The 20486-nt window shown below is 40.7% G+C and overlaps 1 protein-coding gene across 3 annotated transcripts in view; it reads left to right on the plus strand.

Moving 5' to 3' along the window:
• The first annotated feature begins 17297 nt into the window (after positions 1-17297).
• LOC135767089 (protein NLRC3-like) overlaps positions 17298-20486 on the plus strand; it is a 42161-nt gene continuing 38972 nt past the window's right edge. For 2 of the 3 annotated variants that reach the window (XM_065276697.2, XM_065276694.2), the window contains exons 1-3: positions 17298-17480; positions 17686-17756; positions 17890-18003. In XM_065276697.2, the coding sequence (XP_065132769.1) occupies positions 17707-17756; positions 17890-18003 (164 nt within the window). In that variant the 5' untranslated portion in view covers positions 17298-17480; positions 17686-17706. The remainder of the gene's footprint in view (positions 17481-17685; positions 17757-17889; positions 18004-20486) is intronic. The other variant, XM_065276695.2, reaches the window with a different exon arrangement.

Below are 20486 nucleotides of genomic sequence, written 5' to 3' on the forward strand. Positions count from 1 at the left end.
CTGTCATTCAAACGCGAGCGGGAGTAATTATGAGTTTATATGGACGCAAACTTATATTATGTCAGGGCCAGCTGCTTGTTTAGCAAGTATACATGCTGCACAGTGTTTTGTACGTTTATTTGTTGGAGCTTTCTCTGAATTTTCAGCGCAATTGATGAAATAGGATCGCGCAACTTTCACGCTTTCAAAACGAAACTACGTAGAACACCCGGCAGTAGTTTTATCAATGAAAGGCTAAAAATAGCACTGTTCACCGTATGTTCACGGCAGAAGTCAAAAAAGACGTAAAATTAGTGTTTAATACCTCAGATTAGATAAATGGGCGGAGAGAAGGCGGTCGCATGTGGCTGTTTAGAACGCATTCAACCACATTGCGTTCCGCAACTCCAAAGCGATCCGATCGAAAGTGGTTTCGACTACCTCTGAATGTGGTTGAAAGTGGTCGAAAGTGGACGCGTTCAAAACGTTTTGAACACCGTTTACACCTGGCATTAACGTCGTCCACTTGTGATCCGATCGACGAAAACGCATGTTAATGCCAAGTGTAAACAGCCTCTTAGACACGCTTAATCCTTATTACCAGAAGCCATATCACCCTGTAGCCCAAGACAGCTTGCCCACTGAAGCTAAGCAGGGTTGAGCTTGGTCAGTACTTGGATGGGAGACCTCCTGGGAAAAAAACAGGTTGCTGCTGGTAGAGGTGTTAGTGAGACCAGCAGGGGGTGCTCACCGTCCTTCGTATGAGATGTTAAACCGAGGTCCTGATTTCTATGTGATCATTAAAAATCCCAGGATGTCTTTCGAAAAAGAGTAGGGGTGTGCCCTGGCATCCTGGCCAAAACTTGCCCATTGACCTACTAATCATCCCCATACATACTAATTGGCTATATCTCGGTCTCCTCTCCACTAATAAGCTGGTGTGTGGTGGGCGTTCTGGTGCAATATGGCTGCTGTCGCATCATCCAGGTGGATGCTGCACATTGGTGGTGGTTGAGGAGATTACCCCATTCATATGTAAAGTGCTGCAGAAAAAGCGCTATATAAATGTAACAAATTATTAAATTAATTAATTTTATACAACAGTTCTTTCTGGTTCTCGAATCTGATTGGCTAAGAGGCGTGCGATATTGTACTGATAACGGCACAGTAACTGCTTCAACTTTCGTATTATTCCGCCACCTAGTGAATGGAGGTCCTTTAAACAGGCTCATCTCTGAATGGAAAAACTGCACGCACACATGGACACACAGATGCGCTGTTTTTAAACACTCTCCGTGTGTCTCATTAGTTCACTAGCTCGTAAATCAGTATGTGAATCCCAATCGGAAGTTATTATTCCGTCAAAGATCAGCGCTTTTGGATGTTACGTTAAACTTAATCGGAGTAATGTCTTGTCACATCGTGTGGACGATTAACACTTGGAAAGAGGAATGTAAACAATAATTTTTTTCTGGAGCTATATCTCTCCTCAGAACGCGAAAACACAGTGGAACTGCAGGTAAGCACTGCAGCTTTTAAATGTGGACATTGATCATTTATTTAATCGTGACGTGACTATTAAAACATGTTATGAGATATCGCCACTGATATATTTATAAGCAGCATGCAAAAACATCTCTCTGACACTTATAAAAAAACGTTTTATATAGTACTGATAAGACCAAAGTTTAATAATAATCGAGTGCTCGTATCGCATTAAGAGTAAATGGGAAAACAATAGTAACATTATATAAGTATAGTTTTATTAACTTTTACCTCGCGCCAAAACAACTACAACAACACAAAAGACACTAAATATGAATAAGAAAACAAGTAATAGTTTCATCATGTACTAAAAGTATCAAAGTGTGTTTGATGAGGGTTGGAACTAAACTCTGCAGGACAGTGGCCCTCCAGGACCCAGGGTTCCCCACTCCTGCTCTATGTGTTCAGTGTCTGCGTTACTCACCCCGCCCTCATGTTTCTCCATTCTGGCTTTTCCTTTCACTGCTTTCTCACTTGCACACCTGTAGTGTATTTTGCTGATCCAGTTTTTTGCATTCTCCTAGTCTTTTACTCAGGGTTCCCACACCTTAGTTAACTTCAAATTCAAGGACCTTTCAAGGACTTTCCAGATCCAATACCCTCAAATTCAAGGACTAATTGTGGGGACACACTTTAAGTAAGAGCAAGATTACATCTAGTTACCTTTTAAGATACATTGTTACAGTTCCCTTTCAAGGGAACTTGCGCTGCATCACTGCGGTGACACTTTTGGGACGCCTCCAGAGGTAAGCGCATCTGAATGTGTTTATCAAATTCAACCAATGATGAGGCTTAACAAGAAAAACATGGTGACTCGGGAGCCGGGAAGTATATCGCTATCTGAAATATTGCCAAAGACGGCATTACAGGGATGCAGGAAGTATGGCAAGGGAGACGCAGCGTCTTTTTTCCCTTCTCAGGGAACAACTGTTACATACGTAATCCGAGACGTTTTCATGTGTCAAACACAACTATGCAAAAAATCATTTTGGTATGAATCAACATTTGCATACAGAAGATATAAGCATTTAAAGTGAACGGTTTAGCATGTGTGCTTAAAAAGTTTTTATGATATTATCCTACACTACACAGGGAATAATATGGATTGTTTTTTCAGAAAACTTCTTGCATAAAATAGATTGAAGCACTTTCAATGACCTGTATCTATGTATGTATATTTTCAACAACTTCCCAGGGCCTTGAATTATTTCCCCCAGATTCACAAACTTTCAAGGATTTCAAGTACCGAACCCTGTTTACTTTTGCCCCATGTTCTAGTATGTTTCTTTCAGTTTTTGCCCTCAGTTTCCTACTGGACAGAGGTGGAAAGAGTAATAAAATATTGTACTCAAGTAAAAGTAAAGTTACTTTAATAATATTTTACCTAAGTAAAAGTAAAGTTACTTGTCTAAAAATCTACTCAAGTAAAAGTACAAAGTAAGTCATTTTAACTTTACTCAGAGTAAAAGTTACTTTTTTTTACAGCGGGGAGAGGTGGAGGATTCTAGTATAGTTCAAAAACGACAAGGGAATATTAATCTCAAACTAGTTGTTTTTAATTGTAGGAACATCTTTACAATTAAAGTGCAATAACAAAAAGTTAATAAAATAAAAAGCTTTTTTAAACTAAGAAACATTTATGGAATTGTTTAATGATTTTTACAGGTGAGTTAGGCACTTTTAAAGCAAAAATAATTTTAGGTCAGCAGCTAGTAAACACAATCACTATAGTAAGGTTGTAATTGATGTATTGCTGGTAACATACATTATTTTATTAAACTAAATATATTTTAAATGAGCATATGAGATGAATGCCATGGCTATATACTTTTGACACGTTTATTGTCGTCTAGCTTCCCTGTTCTGGGTACCTGATGTCAGACCTTTATTCTTCTCTCTCTCTCTCTCTCTCTCTCTCTGTCTCTCTCTCTCTCTCTCTGCATGTCTAATGACCTGCGCATTCTCGAGGACGTTCTGAAGTTGTGTTTGACTTGACGCGAAGCTGCTAGACCTCGGAAGATAATGCGCATGGTATTAAAAATGCGTCGTGCAAATGAGCAGTAAAAACCCGGTCGGCAATTTCGTATTCAAGAGCGAATCCTACCTTTCATAGGAATGAAACACTCGCTTCGCGTCAGTGGAAAGTTGTCGCTTAAATATGACCAGGGGTTTCTTTCATAAGATTTGAACTGAGGCGGGTCTGCATTAGCGCGCGCCTGTCTCGTCCGCCTCCATGGTTCTTTTTGCGCATTCCACCGCCCATCAATCATCCGTAGCGTGTCTTTTCACCTTGCTTTTTTTTATTTACTCAGTAACGGATATGATTTAAACTGTAGCGAAGTACAATACTTTAAACAAAACATTCTTAAGTAAAAGTACAGATTTTAAAAACTACTCAAAAAAGTAAAAATACACAAAAAAACTACTCAATTACAGTAACGTGAGTAAATGTAATTCGTTACTTTCCACCTCTGCCACTGGGAAAGTTTCTCTGCTTCAGCATGGTCCAGCCCCGCAGCTATGGCGTATAGCCCCGCCTCCCTGGTTGCGCCTCACACTGGATTTCTTCTCTCTGTCTCTGTCTGGAGTTTGAACCCCGTGCTTCACGGCTTGAGCAATCTCCTTGATACGCCGTGCTCCTATCGAGAGCTTTGGAGCCACCACTCCATCTCTACACGGGTCACCTATCCGGAGCCGGCCTCCGGCCACCGTGAGTCATTGGGTTGAGTCAGCTCCCCTCATTATTTCGTTACCCGTAAGTGGCGCCTCCTGGTGGTTATAATTGATCTCACTGCCTGGGACTGCTTGTGTGCTATTTTTCTGTGTGTTTAAATAAACTTTTTCTGCTACCCTTGCATTTGGGTCTTCGCCTCTCCCTCTATCATGACAATAATCTACATGTTATGGAGTACAAAAACAATAATCTTGACATGCATACTATAACACTATACTTCTGTCAAATCTCAGATCTAACCAGTACTTTTTTATTTCAACAGAAATGGCTGTGTGCTTAAAATAAAATGTCTTAATGCAAGAACTTAACTTGTTATAGAAAAGTTCTACATTGCTACATTTTTTTGTATTTAGCTGACTTAATAGTGTCACTGGCATTAATGCAATTATAATGTTAAGCAAAACTTACCAGAAATGCTAACGTTAACCTTATCTGAGATCTCCTCATCATAAGGTTCTGAATGTCCATATCCACTTACGTTGGATAGAGGTCGTCCACCCATGATTTAGACTATTTTGTCTAAAAAGGGGAAGTTGGAGGGTTCTGCTCCACTTTTACGGTTATGCCTTTTTTTTCTTTGAATTTTTAGATGTGTTCAACAGTACGGTCTGTTCCAGCTTTTAATTTTTCAATAACTGTTTTGAATAAATCTATATTTTGAAACTTCCTGCCATCCAGTTTTTGAATTATATTTACTGTAGTTTCTTCAGAGTATTTAATAAATGTATTGTTTCAGCTGCACTCCAGTTTGATTTCACTGCCGCCATTTTTCATTGTGATGGCCCGGGACCTTTTCACATAATGATTTATATGCAAAGTAAACGGTTTATATGCATTTACATTTTTATTTTAATGCTTATAGAAAGGTGTTCCACCCCTTTCAAACCGATTACAATTTCAGGTTTGGACATCTTTATTCTGATTGAGGTATTTATTGAGCATTTCATTCGGATTGGACTTTTAAACCTATAACAATGCTCCATGTAAAGACATCTACTAAAAAATGTGTCTGACGCAGTTGTAGGAGGTGGAGCCGTGGGAAATAATGTGTTTCTGTTTTTAATTCACCAGTCCTCTCAAAGTTTAACACACCAATAATCACAAGTTTAAAAAAATATAAGGAAAAAGTTTTTTTTAAACTGGACTGTTTGGCCATATAAACATGAACATACACACATTTCATTTTATGAGAACATAAGCAGATAAACAAACAAGAAAACATTTTCAGGCATTCATGTGCATTAAAATAAAATTTTTGACAGTTCAGAGAGAAAGAGAAATGTGAAAACAGCCAATGTAGTAAGAATGCAAATACAACGTGATGATGTCACTGTTATGCAAATGACGCGATGACGTAATCTAGCAACATTTAGCGACTTTCCAAGCAAGCTTTAGCTACTTTCCATTGAAAATAGTTGGCAACACTGCAAGAGACATGATTGTCTCCGCATTTGACGCATCCACTGGGAGCGAACCCATCGACTGCAAGTCATGAACACACACATTCTGGTTTCCATGTTTTGTGGCGACATTCCATAGACGTAATGCATTTTCCAGTCATTTCAATTATACCAGATGACGTATGTAGAGCAACATCAATTCAAAAGTAAACGACTTTTGTCGGGTACGAGTGCACACAGCTGAAAGCTATGCAACTAAACTGGTAGCTGTATATTGATATTAAAGGCAACACATTTTAGTGGCACTGTGACAACCACAGTACAGGCATAATGACAATATGATATAAATAAATACCACTTACCATTAATAAGTTAATTGTACTTCGTCTACGACGATGCCTAGCAGGTTGGTCCTATAAAACTCTGTGGTTTTCATGTCTTGCCATATCCAAACATCCTTCTTGGATATAAAATTGTTTAACGCCAAAAGTTGCTCTTTTTTAAATAAACTTGCGTTCAAAACTACTTAGAACACTATCTAAGGCTGCATTGAAAAGTAAGAAAAGTAAGAGTGTCTCATAGAAATCGTCATCGTCTTGCTGCCCGCTCCCAATTCTGTGATTAGTCTCCTATTTCAGGGGCAAAAAAGGGACATAGTTTCCATGCTAGACTTGCAGCGTGAATAAATTTGCGCACAAGGCAGCATGGGGAAACCCAGGCTAGGAAGGAAGGGTGAATTTCTACTCTTAGGCCAACATTTTTTCAGACATATATGTACTGTCATGCTATGACAGAGTAAGTGTGCCGTGCTCTTACTTTATGACAGTGGCTATGTCTTAATTCGTTCCCTAGCTCCCGAGGTCGTGAATCAGTAAACCGCGTACGCAAGTTTGGGCACTGGTAAAGACCCTAGCTCACTTCACATTGAGACACTGATGAGTCATGTCTATAAAGGTCACTATAAAGGTCCTTGCGTTTGTCATGTGGTAAGACATCAACACAACACAACAGACAGGACAGATCAATAAGATAATGCTGCATAATGTACAGTCTGCCTCTCACCAAGGGCGTCCTGCTGCAGCCGCCCCCATTCCTCCCCGGGGCCCTTTAAAGAAACGAAGAACTGGCCGTCAGCAGCCCGCCCGGCCCGCTCAGCCTGCCAAAAGAGGTGGAAAAACGTAAGGCCAAGCGGCCCTAAGACGGGCGACCTGTTGATGGTGGGGGTTGCTCTTCGGGAGGAGGGCCGGGTGGGGAATCTTTGGTTTCGCTTTGTTTCAGCCGGCACCCACAAAACCACAAAGAGAGCGAATTCCTCTTCCTTTTCCAGGTCTTCAGAGGAGTACGGGAGCTACGGACGGGCACAAAACCCTACACCCCCTCCTCTTTCGCCAGCGGGTGCGTCACAGCTGAGTGCCTCCAGTTCTGCCACCCATCAGTGGAAAAAGGTGAGTGCTACACCACTCAACACTGCTGCTGCTGTGCCCAGACTGTCTGCATTAACCCCCACCTCCGCTCCCCTCACTGCAGGGACTTTGAGGTACCTCGCCCATCTCGGTCTTCAGGTCAACTGGGAAAAGCCTGTCATTTCTCAGAGCAGGGGTATCATTAAGACAAGTCTCCAGGCATGCCATTGTGTGCACGGATGCCTCCAACACGTGGTGGGGAGCCACGTACGACGGGCATGCAGTTTCGGGTGTCTGGACGACATTCCAGAGACGCTGGCATATAAATTGCCTCAAGTTGTTGGCTGTGCATCTCGCTCTCATTTGTTTCAGCAACAAGCTCCGAGACAGGGTTGTATTAGTTTGCAACGACAACATTGCAACTGTTGCGTATATCAATCGCCAAGGCGGTTTGCGCTCTCGGCACCTGTCGCATCTCGCCCGTCATCTCCTCCTTTGAAATCCAAAGAATCTGGGGTCTCTTCGTGCCATTCACATCCCGGGGTCGCTCAACACAGCGGGAGACCCCCTTTACGAGCAGCGCGCCCCGGCGAATGGCGACTCCACCCCAGACGGTTCAGCTGATTTGGAAACGTTTCCGCAGAGCACAGGTAGATCTGTTTGCCTCCCCGGAAGCAACCCATTGTCACCTGATTTATTCACTGAACGAGGGAACTTTTGGTGTGGATGCACTGGCACACAGCTTGCCACAGGGTTTACGCAAATACGCCTTCCCTCCAGTGAGCCTCATTGCGCAGACATTGTGCAAAGTCAGGGAGGACGAGGAGCGCATTCTCTTAGTCACGCCGTATTGGGCAACCAGGAATTGGTTTCCAGAATTTGTGCTCCTCGCGACAGCCCCTCCCTGGAAGATTCCCCTGAGGAAGGACCTTCTTTCTCAAGAAGGGGGGACATTATGGCACCTGCGGAGGTTCTAAGTTATTTACCGCAAGCGGTATCTAACACTATCTCTGCAGTGCGAGCACAGTCTACTAGACAGGCTTATACGTTTAAATAGAACCTGTTCTTTGACTTGTGTGCTTCTCAACGAGAAGACCCCAAAGAATGCGCTGAATCCTTCGCGCCCTCCATCTATTCCACCTTGGGTCCTGTCCGTGGTGCTGAAAGCACTCCAGGATACCCCATTCGAGCCTCTGCATTCTGTGAGTATCAAATTTCTCAAAATGAAAACTTAAACATTACTCGCATTGGCTTCGGTTAAAAGGATAGGGGATCTTCAAGCATTCTCGGTCAACGAATCGTGCCTCCAGTTCGGGCCCGATAATACCAGTGTAACAGTGAGACCTAGGCCCGGCTACGTGTCCAAAGTTCCCACCACTCCTTTCAGGGATCAGGTGGTGAACTTGCTAGCGCTGCCGCCAGAGGAGGCAGACCCAGCCATGGCTTTGTTTTTCCTGTGCGCTCATTGCGTATATGTGACCCGTCACGGAAACCAGGGACACAAGTCGGCAGCACAAGTTTCGAGAAAATGAGAAACAAAGTTTTGTTTTCAAAATTTGTGATTTTCGTTTTATTGCAGAATCTGTTAGTTGAGATCACGAAGAAGCCTCTCCATGTTTGAGATAGCAGTTTTTGTATATTTAAAAGCGTACATTTTGCGTTTAAAATAGGCTTGTTTTTCCGGAGATTCTAGCGTGCAGCGGGGGGCGTCATTGTCTGTGTGTATATTTACATACTGTATAAGCTTTTGTTTTCGCCTCCGCCCCCAAAGGGAACAGTGTGACTACTAAATAAGGATAGTTCGCCCAAAAATGAAAATAATGTAATTAATGACTCACCCTTATGTCGTTCTAAACTCGGAAGACCTCCCTTCATCTTCGGAACACAGTTTAAGATAAAATCTATTTATGGTTTCCATGTCCAGAAAGGTAATAAAACATCATCAAAGTAGTCCATGTGACATCAGTGGGTCAGTAAGATTGTGTTGATGCATCGAAAATACAGTTTGGTCCAAAAATAGCAGAATTACGACTTTATTCAGCATTGTCTTCTCTTCCGGCTCGAGCGTGAAGTCACGTGACTGTAGTGACGCGGCTTCCCCTGTTCCTCAGACATGTTTGCTAAGTTTTCAAACTTCCCCAGACTGTAAAGCTCGGGCGCACAAAACAAAAGAAAAGTAAAAGAAGCTGGGGCGGAACAAATAACTGTCATCCGCATCGTACGTCAACCGCGTCACTTTATGAAGCTTTATCAAGCTGACTTTATGCGGCGCCACAGTCGGATGACGTCAAAGTACCGCGAGAGCTCTTTAAGAAATCTTACGGAGTAGTTTAATTCCGACTCGCTCTCGCGGTACTTTGACGTCATCTCTATGTCAGTTCTTGCAGCGCAGCATGAGTCCAAACACACAGAAGTTACACAGATATCGCTGTATTCTTCATATAATTGGCTACATGTTTTGTCTATCAATATTTTCCATGAAGTCATTGGCTGATGGAGGAACGAGCGAGCCATTGGTAACATCTCTAAAGGATGTCACGTTTTCGACGGCGCTGTTTGTATGATCTATTATACTACTTTCCTATTTTAAATACAAACTTTGAAGGCGGGTTCATGTATTTTACGGAGTGTAAGCTCATATACCCTTACATGTTACGATTTAAATAGTCTTCAGATTGTATATTATATTGTATTACCAGACATTCATGCGAAATCTGATGTAAACAATCTATATTTCACGGATTATACGCATTTGTGGACAAAAATGGTCATTGGATAATCTGAAACAGACTGGATTCGACTTGTGATCCCCACAAAGGTAAAAAGAGTCATGTTTATTTTTGCATGTTGTCATTTGGTCATAAAATAATACATATGATGCCAGAACATCTCAAAAAGGGTTTTACAGGGGGCATGGCTTAGCTAAATGAGATGTAAATGAGCCCTATTGTCTCCCCCAGCTGGAAAGAAGAGTCCCTTTCGTCTCGATTTTCTCGGTTTGAGTATTTCTGAGTTCCTATATTCAAATGGCCACAACTTCTCCAAATCTTATCAGATTTCCATGTGTTACACATCGTTGGAAAGCTTAGAAACTGCACTTTCAGAATCTGTGAATAACTCAAAATGCCCAGATCTGACTTGTGTCCCTACTTTCCGTGACTGGTCACATATATGTGGACCAAACTCAAAGCTTTAGAACCTCAGAGCAGCTCTTTGTCTGTTACGGTGGTCAGCAGAAAAGGAAAGCTGTCACCAAGCAGAGGATGTCTCATTGGGTTGTAGACACAATCGCCCTGGCTTACGAGAAGCAGGGCATTCCATGCCCCTTTAATTTGAGGGCACATTCTACTAGAAGTGTGGTTTCATCTTGGGCATTGGCTCGTGGTTCCTTGCTAACAGACATTTGTAGAGCGGCTGGCTGGGCGACACCTAACACGTTCACCAGATTTTACAGTGTTCGTATTCTCTCAGGATCTTTCTTCCAATCAGTAAAGACCACCAGAGACCAGCTTGTGTCAGCTTGCAGCCTGTATTTTGGTGCTGCACAACCGCACCATTATGGAAGGCTGTTATAACAAAAAACGTCTCAAAATAGAGTTTTTCACTCCTCCACTGCCTTGACAGCTAATGTTGCAGAGCATCGGCAGTCAGCCTCTCACTAGCTGTATTCTTGAAACCTGTGTTTGGCCTGGCACCCGTATAGCGCCCCCTTGAGGTGTCCTATGCGTGTATTGTCCATGGAGCTTTTACCACGGTTTCCCCTGCAGAGCCCGCTCTGTGCTCTCTCCGGTATTCATACAGTCTGAGAGTTATGTTATAGACCCACGGGTTATTAGCGCCACCCATACGTACAACTCCTTGGGTTGGCTCCGCAGCGTCTCCTATTCGTCCAGGCAAGATTCGCTTCCCAGTTTGCTTAGTTCACTACCGTGGGTTTAGGAACAAGTAGTGACCGGCCTTCTGCTGTAAGCCCAGGTTCCATCTCTAGTAAAGTGAAGACGGAAGGTTTTAGGCAGGCACTGGAAGGGTCAGCTTCAGTGGCGCTTTGGTAGGGATTCCCAATTCGTAGGCTACAATGTGACTTTGTAGTGACCGACTGAAAGGGAACGTCTCGGTTATGTATGTAGCCCTCAATCCCTGAAGGAAGGAACGGAAATGTCCCGTCACCACAATTGCTGTTCCACTGCTGAGTCGGCCTGCCCCATTGTTCGGCTTCTCAGCGAAGATAAGCTAATTTGATTATTGCACCTGCCTCTTGCAGATGCAAATATCTGCATGCCAATTTCATTAGCATTTTTTAATAGTTTCTCGAAGTGGATTTATCACCTCGGAGCGGTTTCCGAATTCGTCGGTCACGACGTGCCATCTCTTTTCCTTCCTTCAGGGAACGAGGGTTACATACGTAACCTAGACGTTATATAAATAAAATAGGTTTGCCTATTTTATATTGATGTAAGAAATGTTTGAAAGGCACACATCTCATTCTCTCCTAAGCCACTTTTTTAATCCTCTCAATCACTTAATGCTGGACTTTTTTCTGTCTTCACTTCTTTCTAGCTCTTTGCCATCCATTATTGTTTTTTTCTTGAAGACTCCATCTAGTCCTCTGTCTTCCACAACATCTTTTTTTTTGTTTTATTTGTACCTTCCACTCCCATAGTATTTGATCATTCTATTCTTTTAGGTTTAAAAAAATGGATATCAACCTTTCTTTTTATAGTATCCTGGAAAATGCAACAAGCATTAAGTTTTGTCTTTCAAGCTTTACACAACACTGAATTTCTGTCTATTTAATGAAGACAAATAGAAACACTAGGCTTTTCCATAACGAGCGATTTCATATGCACATATGGGATATTTTGATTAAACTTAAGAACTTAAATGTTACACTTAAATGTTTTTAAGATTATCTTTAGAAGTCCTAAAGCATTTTAGTGTATTAAGTACAAAACTAGTATGTGAAAATAAAGCACTTGAAGTACTTTATGGAAGTGTACTTCTTTTTCACCTGCACATACAGTATTGCAGATCTTGCCTTGAGTGTGTATGCCAAGCTCTCTGTGTGTGAGAGAGATAATAGCTATACATTTTAGCTTATGAATGGTGTTTTGCGTTGTGTTTGTTGCACATTTGATGCCTTGATGAAAAGGCAATAAAAATCAAATAAAATTTCTACTCCTTTCATTAATTTCAGGCAGCCTTTAAGTTAGTTTGTTTCCTAGTTTCTGGTAAGCTAAAGCTTTTGGTTGCAAAGCAGTTGCTAATAAAATGATTAAGCCTATTTGGAGAGAGAGAGATGTTTAACGTGACAATTGTCAATCATCGCGTGATAACGAAAATATAACTAGACTACTTCTTCTGAGCAGGTGTTGTCAGTGAACAGGCTGTAAAACTGTTGGTTAAGTTACAGACACTCATGAAAAACTGATGTTGATTATCTGAGAAACATTCTATAACAGCAATCAAGTTGTCATTGTTCGTGTCAAACAAGTTGTGAATTTGTCTTAACATTAAAACAGGAGATCATGACCTTGCCTTGCCAATGCTTTTTTCATTGGTTGTTGCGTTAAATCTTACCCAGATACAATAGTGTTATTTTCTGATTTGCTATAGCCTCTTTCTTTTTTGATTGGCTGATAAGTGGCAGGCTCGACTAGAACTCCAGGGGAGATGCCCTTGATTCCTGCCCGGTTCCATAGAGAGAACGGCGCGGCCAGATACATTTTTGGCGCTGCTGCGGCATATTAAATATATGATTGTTTTTTCTGCTTGAGAAATACAATGTGTGGCAGGAGTGCGTAACAAAAGATCAAAATGAGTGATGAGCGTGGCACATGGGGTGGCAATGCTTTTTCTTAAGAGTGGCAGCTGCCACCCTGTGCCACCTGGTAGATCCGCCCCTGGGAAAGAGGATATCATTTCACTTAATACTTTGTCTCCTCCATCCTCGCGAGGAAAGGCAGCAAGGAAGGGAAACGAGGATGCACAAATAAGAATTGAGAAGAACCCTTAATGCTAAAACCCCTTCTCCATTGGAGTGAACGGAGTGGACGCAACTCTCTAGCTGTTTCTCAATATGCGTTCTTCAGCGATCTTGCGTCCTTGTGTTCTCGCTCTATGTCATCATTAACAGTCGAAGTTCAATTTCAATTCTCAAGAACACAAGTAAATAGGACGCATTGAGGATCTTGATATCGAGGATGCATCGAGTGCAGACTTGGGCGCTGAAATCTGGGGAGGTCAGGTGACCAACAGGAACATCTCAATTCTCACAAGTGCGTTCTGTGTTTTTTTCGACCTTCTGAATTCGTTCTTCCAAGGTCGCCTGGCAAGACCAATCCCCATGAGAACGCAAGTCCATTCTTTGCGTTCTTGGAATTGAGAAACAGCCTCTGTCTCTATGGCTCTGCACGTCTTTTCCCGCCAACATCTCTTTTCATTGGTTAGTGGCATGAAGTACAGGTACAGGCAAGCAACTGTTTTTTTGGTCTTATTTTATTTACAATTTTTACTATTGAAGTTTTGTGTTGTGTAAAAATAAGATTGTGTAACTTTACTCAACATATTACACAAATAAGTTAGGGCAGCACGTGTGCGTGTGTGTTTGTGGTTTGGTGGGATTAGAATATAGTGTTAAAACAAGGCCCTTGAAATACAGTGGCAAAACTGAACCAGAAGACGAAATATAGGAGAGTTAATAGTAACAATATACAAAGTTATATTGTAGGACTTTTTTCTATGAATAAATTGATTAAATGTAAACTATTTTTTATATTATTGTTATTAAGAAGTATACATTTATTTAATTGAACCGAAAAAATACATTCAATAGAACACAAATTCAACAAAACTCCTTGAAAGTAGGGCTTGTTTTATATATTGCATACTGTTACTTATGCTGCTGTATATGCACTGTCCAATCCTGCTGCTGGTGTTTATCCAGTATATGTATCTGAGCAAATGTATTTGTAATGTTTACCATTTCAGTTTTCACTGAGCTTTTTGACAGCACGGGCCTTTGATTTTTACAGAGGTAAGTGAAATATGCAATTGAAAACCCCCATATTATTAAAAGTAAACTAACTGAGTAACTTAGCCTGTCACGCCTTGCATCATGAGATGGTGGTGTCTGCTGATTTTGGAGAATTTCCTCTTTGATGTTTGTTTGTTCTCTTTTTTTAATACGCACTGTTCATTGAAGCTTCAATTGCTAAATGCCTAAATTTAGCAGTTTAAAATAAATGTTTTTAACTATAGATAGATTCATTACATGTATCAATCTAAACAAGTGGATTTCAATTGTGGTCCTGGGGATGTCTTTGGACTGATTGTTTGCTACTTTAGACAGATGCCACCTGACACCCTTTGGCAGATCCGGATGGGAGTCGTCAAAGAGACGGTGATGTGGCTTTCTGGAGACTTTCAATGATGTGCAAGGTCTTCAGGGACGTTGTCAGCAAACCCAAATTCAGAGAAGAGACCCAGTATGGCTGGACTGAAATTGTGAGTACTGTAAGGACGGTTTCACATTTGGTGCGATTGCCTGGTCCGAACCCGAGTTCGATTGCTTCCCCCTCCCCATGCCCCCCATGGATTGTGTTCACATATTATTTTTGCATCCGAACCGCGGTACGCTTGCATCATCAAGCTGCAGTCGGCGCGTTCTCATGTTGCTTGGCAACCGCTGTAAACGAGAAGACGACAAGTGTGATTGACGAACTCCAAGCAGAGAGATGATTTCTGAATGCCTCCGCAAAAATTGACGTCGGCGGACAGACCGTTGTCATCGAAACGACTTTAGTATGTTTGGGCCAGATAGACGCAAGTGAGTTTCTTTATTATTTCTTTGAAAACAAAACCAAACGTTTAAAAAAATAAGAACAACAGTCAAGAAAGCATTCTATGCATTTTGTTGTCAAGGTAAGTGCACGCACACAAACACCCACATCTGTTTTGGTGGGACATTCCATATAATACGTAATTTAGGGCGTTTTCACATTAGCACTTTTGGTGCGCACCCGGGTTCGATTGACATCAGAGTTCGGTACATTTGGATGATGTGAACGCTGTCTTCCGAACTCGGGTGCGCACCCACGAAACGTACTCGAGTCCGCTTAAAAAGGGTGGTCTGGGGTTCGTTTCATGTGAACTCCAGATCGGTTCGCTGCTAATGTGAGCGCAATCGTACCAAATCGCGGAAGTGAACCGCTGTTAATTACGTATTATATGGAATGTCCCACCAAAACAGACTTGTGTGTTTGTGTGCGTGCACTTACATTGACAACAAAATGCATAGAATGCGTGCTTTGGTTTTGTTTTCAAAGAAAAAATACAGAAACGCACTTTCGTCTGTCTGCCGCAAACATACTAAAGTCGTTTCGATGACAACGCGGTCTGTCCGCTGACGTCAATTTTTGCGGAGGCATTCAGAAATCATCTCTCTGCTTGCAGTTAGTCAATCACACTTGTCGTCTTCTCGTTTACAGCGGTTGCCAAGCAACATGAGAACGCGCCGGCTGCAGCTTGATGATGCAAGCGTACCGTGGTTCGGATGCAAAAATAATATGTGAACACAGTCCATGGGGGGCATGGGGAGGGGGAAGCAATCGAACTCGGGTTCGGACCAGGCAATCGCACCAAATATGAAACCGCACTAACAGTGGTTCACTTCCGCGATTTGGTGCGATTGCGCTCACATTAGCAGCGAACCGAACTGGAGTTCACATGAACCGGACCCCAGACCACCCTTTTCAAGCGGACTCGAGTACGTTTCGCGGGTGCGCACCCGTGTTCGGAAGACAGCGTTCACATCATCCAAATGTACCGAACTCTGATGTCAATCGAACCCGGGTGCGCACCAAAAGTGCTAATGTGAAAACGAAAGGTCCTTTAGAAAGTCTGTCTGTCCGTCCATCTATTTTTGTTAGTTCGTTTGTGCAATCTATCCATCTATCTGTCTGTTCTTCCTATCTATCTGTCTGTCTATCTATCTATCTATCCATCTCTGTCTGTCTATCTATCTCTACCTATCTGCATGTCTATCCGCCTGTCTGTCTGTATCTTATAGACTGTATTACTTTCAAAACATTCAGCTTGAAAACTACTTTGATCTGCAAACTGAAAACCTTCAAACTTCTATTTCAAACTTTTAGGATAGGCTTTCTCAAGTCAAATTTAAGTTTGTGTTGACAAACTTTTTTTAACTGATTTATGTTGTTCATAAACAAAGTAAGTCTCTTAGGTACTTCACAGATAAAGCCAATAACACTCAAGCATAACATTTTCTTAAAATATGTGTAACATATATTAGAAACATCCGTTTATGACTCTTTTTATGCCTATTTTGCCAATTTCTTCAAAATGATTCAATATTGTTTGTTCTGTATTTGATCTAAATTAGGTGCTGTGAACTAGAGTGCATTTTCCAGACAATATAGGCAAGAGCTCCGGGTGCCCTACTTTGAAATATACAAGGACTGCCCACCTGGGTATGTGATGGCAGAAGGGGAGTCCTGTATGGGTTTTATTCCAACAAGGAGGTTCAGGGCTATTGCTTGGTTGATTGTCTTTTTCAATGATGGAGGGGAACTGCAGGCTGTGTAGATTGTGTGTACGGTTGATGTATGTGATTATCTGTATGTGTGTATTATGTCTTATAAACATCTATTTTTATTTTGAAATAAAAGTTATCACTGATAGGAGTTTGTTTTTTTTGAGTTAGCATAGGCTACCATGGGATACAGAGATTGACAATGTACTGTATGTAGTTTAACTTCAAACTACTTTATATGCATAAAGGTTTTATAATAGCCTATATAATGCACAAAAATAAACAAGAACTATTACAGAGGAGTGATTAAAATAAGAAATATATAAGGTGCCATTAATGTTTACAGTAATTTTGTAATTTAAACAGTGAAGTGCAACATAGTGTAAGAAACCTTTTAAAATACTACACAGATATTATAAAATACTCTGTAATTTCTTACAAGTTCACCTTAGATCAGGCATAGTTCAAACTATGTGCTCTATTCCTTTTTTGCTGCTTTCATTATTACTTTATAGTTTTCTTTAATACTCGTTTTATTAAAGTATTATTTCATAATGTCGGCGCGATATGGCGCGCGTTTTAAAGATCGCACTGTTTTCCATAGAAATATGAAAACAGTTTTCAACTGCATTTCCTGTTTACCGTGCTTTTGTCGGCTTGTTGGTGACGTCACAGTAAAAGTAAAAGCAAAAGCTTTGGAATCCGTTTGATCATCCGCCATTAGACAAGTGATGTGAATTCCTAAGATAGCGATAATCAAAATGATTAATATAGCGTTTATAAAAGCAAGTTCAGATATTGTCGCGTTGTGCAGTGATGCAAGCTGGAGGATTTTTATAATGTGAAACCAGTCAGATTTGTAAAATCAGGTGACGCATTTTACTCACTTCTTCCTTTTCAGATTCTTTAAAGAACCGATTTTTATAGTGTCTTAAAATGTCTTAATCTTCGCGTTGTTTATTAAATGTTTTGCATTGTATGATTCTTAACATAACTTGTGGTAATATTGTGTTGTTGAGGTGACGCAGTTGTCACTTTGATTTTAAATTTATGAAAGTTATTTTCATTCATCAGATTCACCTCTGGAGCTCCATCATGGATCAAACACAAACATCAACAGATGAAGTTTTTTCTCCAGGATGCAGGTATTTTATATAAACACTTTATTAAATAACATTTTGTATTATAGGAAAATAAGAAAGTGTTATTTTTTATAATGATCACACTGCAAAATATTAGTAATGAAATTTAATGTATTTAATCTGTTGTGTGTTATAGTTTAGTTCATAAGAAGAGATCAGATTTAGAGTTCAGCTGTGTGTCTATAAAGAGTCATCAGTCTATTGATCAACCATGGAACTTTAAAAGTGAAGAGACAAGGCCTTCACACAGGTATAAAACAACCTGAAACAAGGGCGTAATTTTGATTTTGACATTGGTGGGGACGTAAATAATGTCATTATCTTAATCTTAGGTGTCATGTTTATTAAAGGTCCCATATTTCTAAGCTTTAAAGAGTTTTATTTTAGGTTATGATGTCTTTAAGAATATTTGCAGTTTAAGTACCAAAAACAAGCTCTATGTATTTTTTTACAGCTCCTCTTACAGGAGCTCTGCTAAAAACAGGTCGTTTTGGCCTGTAATAAGCAGGGGCGTGTCTAGAGGGGGGGCATGGGGTGGCACCGGCCCCCCTTGGAATATGATTGGCCCCCCCTGGTGCCCCACCTCCAATCTCATTGGACCAGCTAGATTTACCGTAAACCTGAAAATGCCCGCCGCACCGTTGGACCAGAGAGCTGTCAATCACTGTTTGATATGAGACTCGCGCGAACGCGAAGAAGAAGCAAGCACAGTAGTTGCGCGCTTTTAAAACAGGAGGAAAAAGACACCACGACACCCACCGCACCATTGGACCAGTTGTCAATCACTGTTTGATTTGAGACTCGTGCGAACGTGAAGAAGGAGCGGGCGCCCCGCCACAGACTCAACACTGGCACAAATCAACACAAATCAAATAGATTTTTCATGATTACCATTTACATTTTATTTTACTATTTAAAACGGCTCCGTTTGTTGTTGCAAGCGCTCAGCAGTGCTCTCGTGCGCACGCTTTCACTGCTGCTTGCGGAACCTCGACGTGCCACTCTTACATGACACTGAGTGAAGGAATTAAAAGTTGGCGGTGTTTTCCACCTGGGTTCCTTCATGTACTTGTCTTTTCACGTAAACGTTAACAGTCAACAGATGTTACTGACAGAGAAGACGATTGATCGAGTATCATGACTTAACGAAAGGTTAGTAGTGTTTTCCCACACAGACACACACCAGTTCTCTGTGCACGAGCTCTCTCCCTCCCTATGGTGCGGTATGCGCGCGCCCACGTAACAGTATATTTTTTAATTTGCGTTGAATTGTCTGCGCTATACGCGATCGACAATTAAACTATCACTTGCATTTAAATTTAAAAGCCCTCATAAACACAACCAGATGAGAAGAGCAACCCTGCATGAGACACACAGGTAATCCGAAATCACCTCGTATCAGCTCAATGTAAATGTATGGTGATTTTATCAGACAATGTCGCATTTAAATCAGGATTTTAGCAGTATAAAGTAACAGCTGGTTGGATTAAACACGAGGTGTTATTTGGTCGTGTTTAGTCACTATTTTAAACTCTTTCTTTATGTCTGACAACAGAACAGATGATATGTAAAAATAGCATTCAGTTGTGTTACAATACAATAAAATAAACAATGGAAGTCAGATCAGACAGAGTAGAAAAACAAATTTTTAAGTAGTCTAATATTTTCCCAAACGTTCCTGATATGTCAGAACGTTAACTAATACCAGCTACACGCAATTATATAGCCTACTTAAAGGAATAGTTCACTTAATTTAAATGGTCATATACCTAAACTTCTTTCAAACCTGTATGAGTTTCTTTCTTCTGCTGAACACAAAAAAAGAAAAAAGTTAAGAATGTCGCTAACCAAAATCAGTTGATGGATCCCATTGACTTCATATGCAGTAACAAAATAACATGGCAGTCAATGGGGTTCATCGACTTTCTGGCTACTAAATATATTACCAAAATATTTTATTTTGTGTTCAGCAGAAGAAAAACTCATACAGGTTTGAAATAACTTTAGGATGAGTAAATTATGACAATTTATTTAACTATTTAACTATTCTGGAACAGAACTGTGTTGTCTAATCCATGCAAAATACAAAAAATGAATACCATCTACACTGTAAAAAAATTCCGTAGAAATTGCAGCTGAGTTGCCGGTAATTTACCGTAGATTTAAATTTATGTTTTTTACTGGCAACATTTTGTTCAAAGTTAAATGAAAATTAAACATTTACAAGTCTTTGTCTTTACAGAGTAAAACTAAAAAAACAGCATCAAGCAAAACATTCTGTGAAACAAAATCTGTACCAAAAAACAGAAAAAGGTTGATGATGATTTCTGGTTCCCAGAATGCTTTGCATGAGGCTGTTATTGTATGGTTTTATTCTGTAAAGATAAAGAATTGTTAATATTTGAAATTTATTTAACTTTGAACAAACTCTTGCCAGTAAATAACATAAATGTAAATCTACGGTAAATTACCGGCAACCCAGCTGCAATAACATTGAAATTTCTACGGAATTTTTTTACAGTGTATATAAGAGCACGTGGCATTGCACAAGATTTTGGGAACCATGCTTAATATTTTCTAAACCAGTATCTATTTTCATTAGAATTTTCTGATTGGCCCCCCCTGACTGGTTATTGGTCCCCCCTGTGCCCCCCCATTTATAAAATTCTGGAATCGCCCCTGGTAATAAGTAATATTCATGAGACTCTCTTCTGATAGGCCTGTTGTTTTATG

The sequence above is a fragment of the Paramisgurnus dabryanus genome, chromosome 6 (genome assembly GCF_030506205.2).
Source record: "Paramisgurnus dabryanus chromosome 6, PD_genome_1.1, whole genome shotgun sequence".
NCBI classification, from domain to species: Eukaryota; Metazoa; Chordata; class Actinopteri; order Cypriniformes; family Cobitidae; genus Paramisgurnus; species Paramisgurnus dabryanus.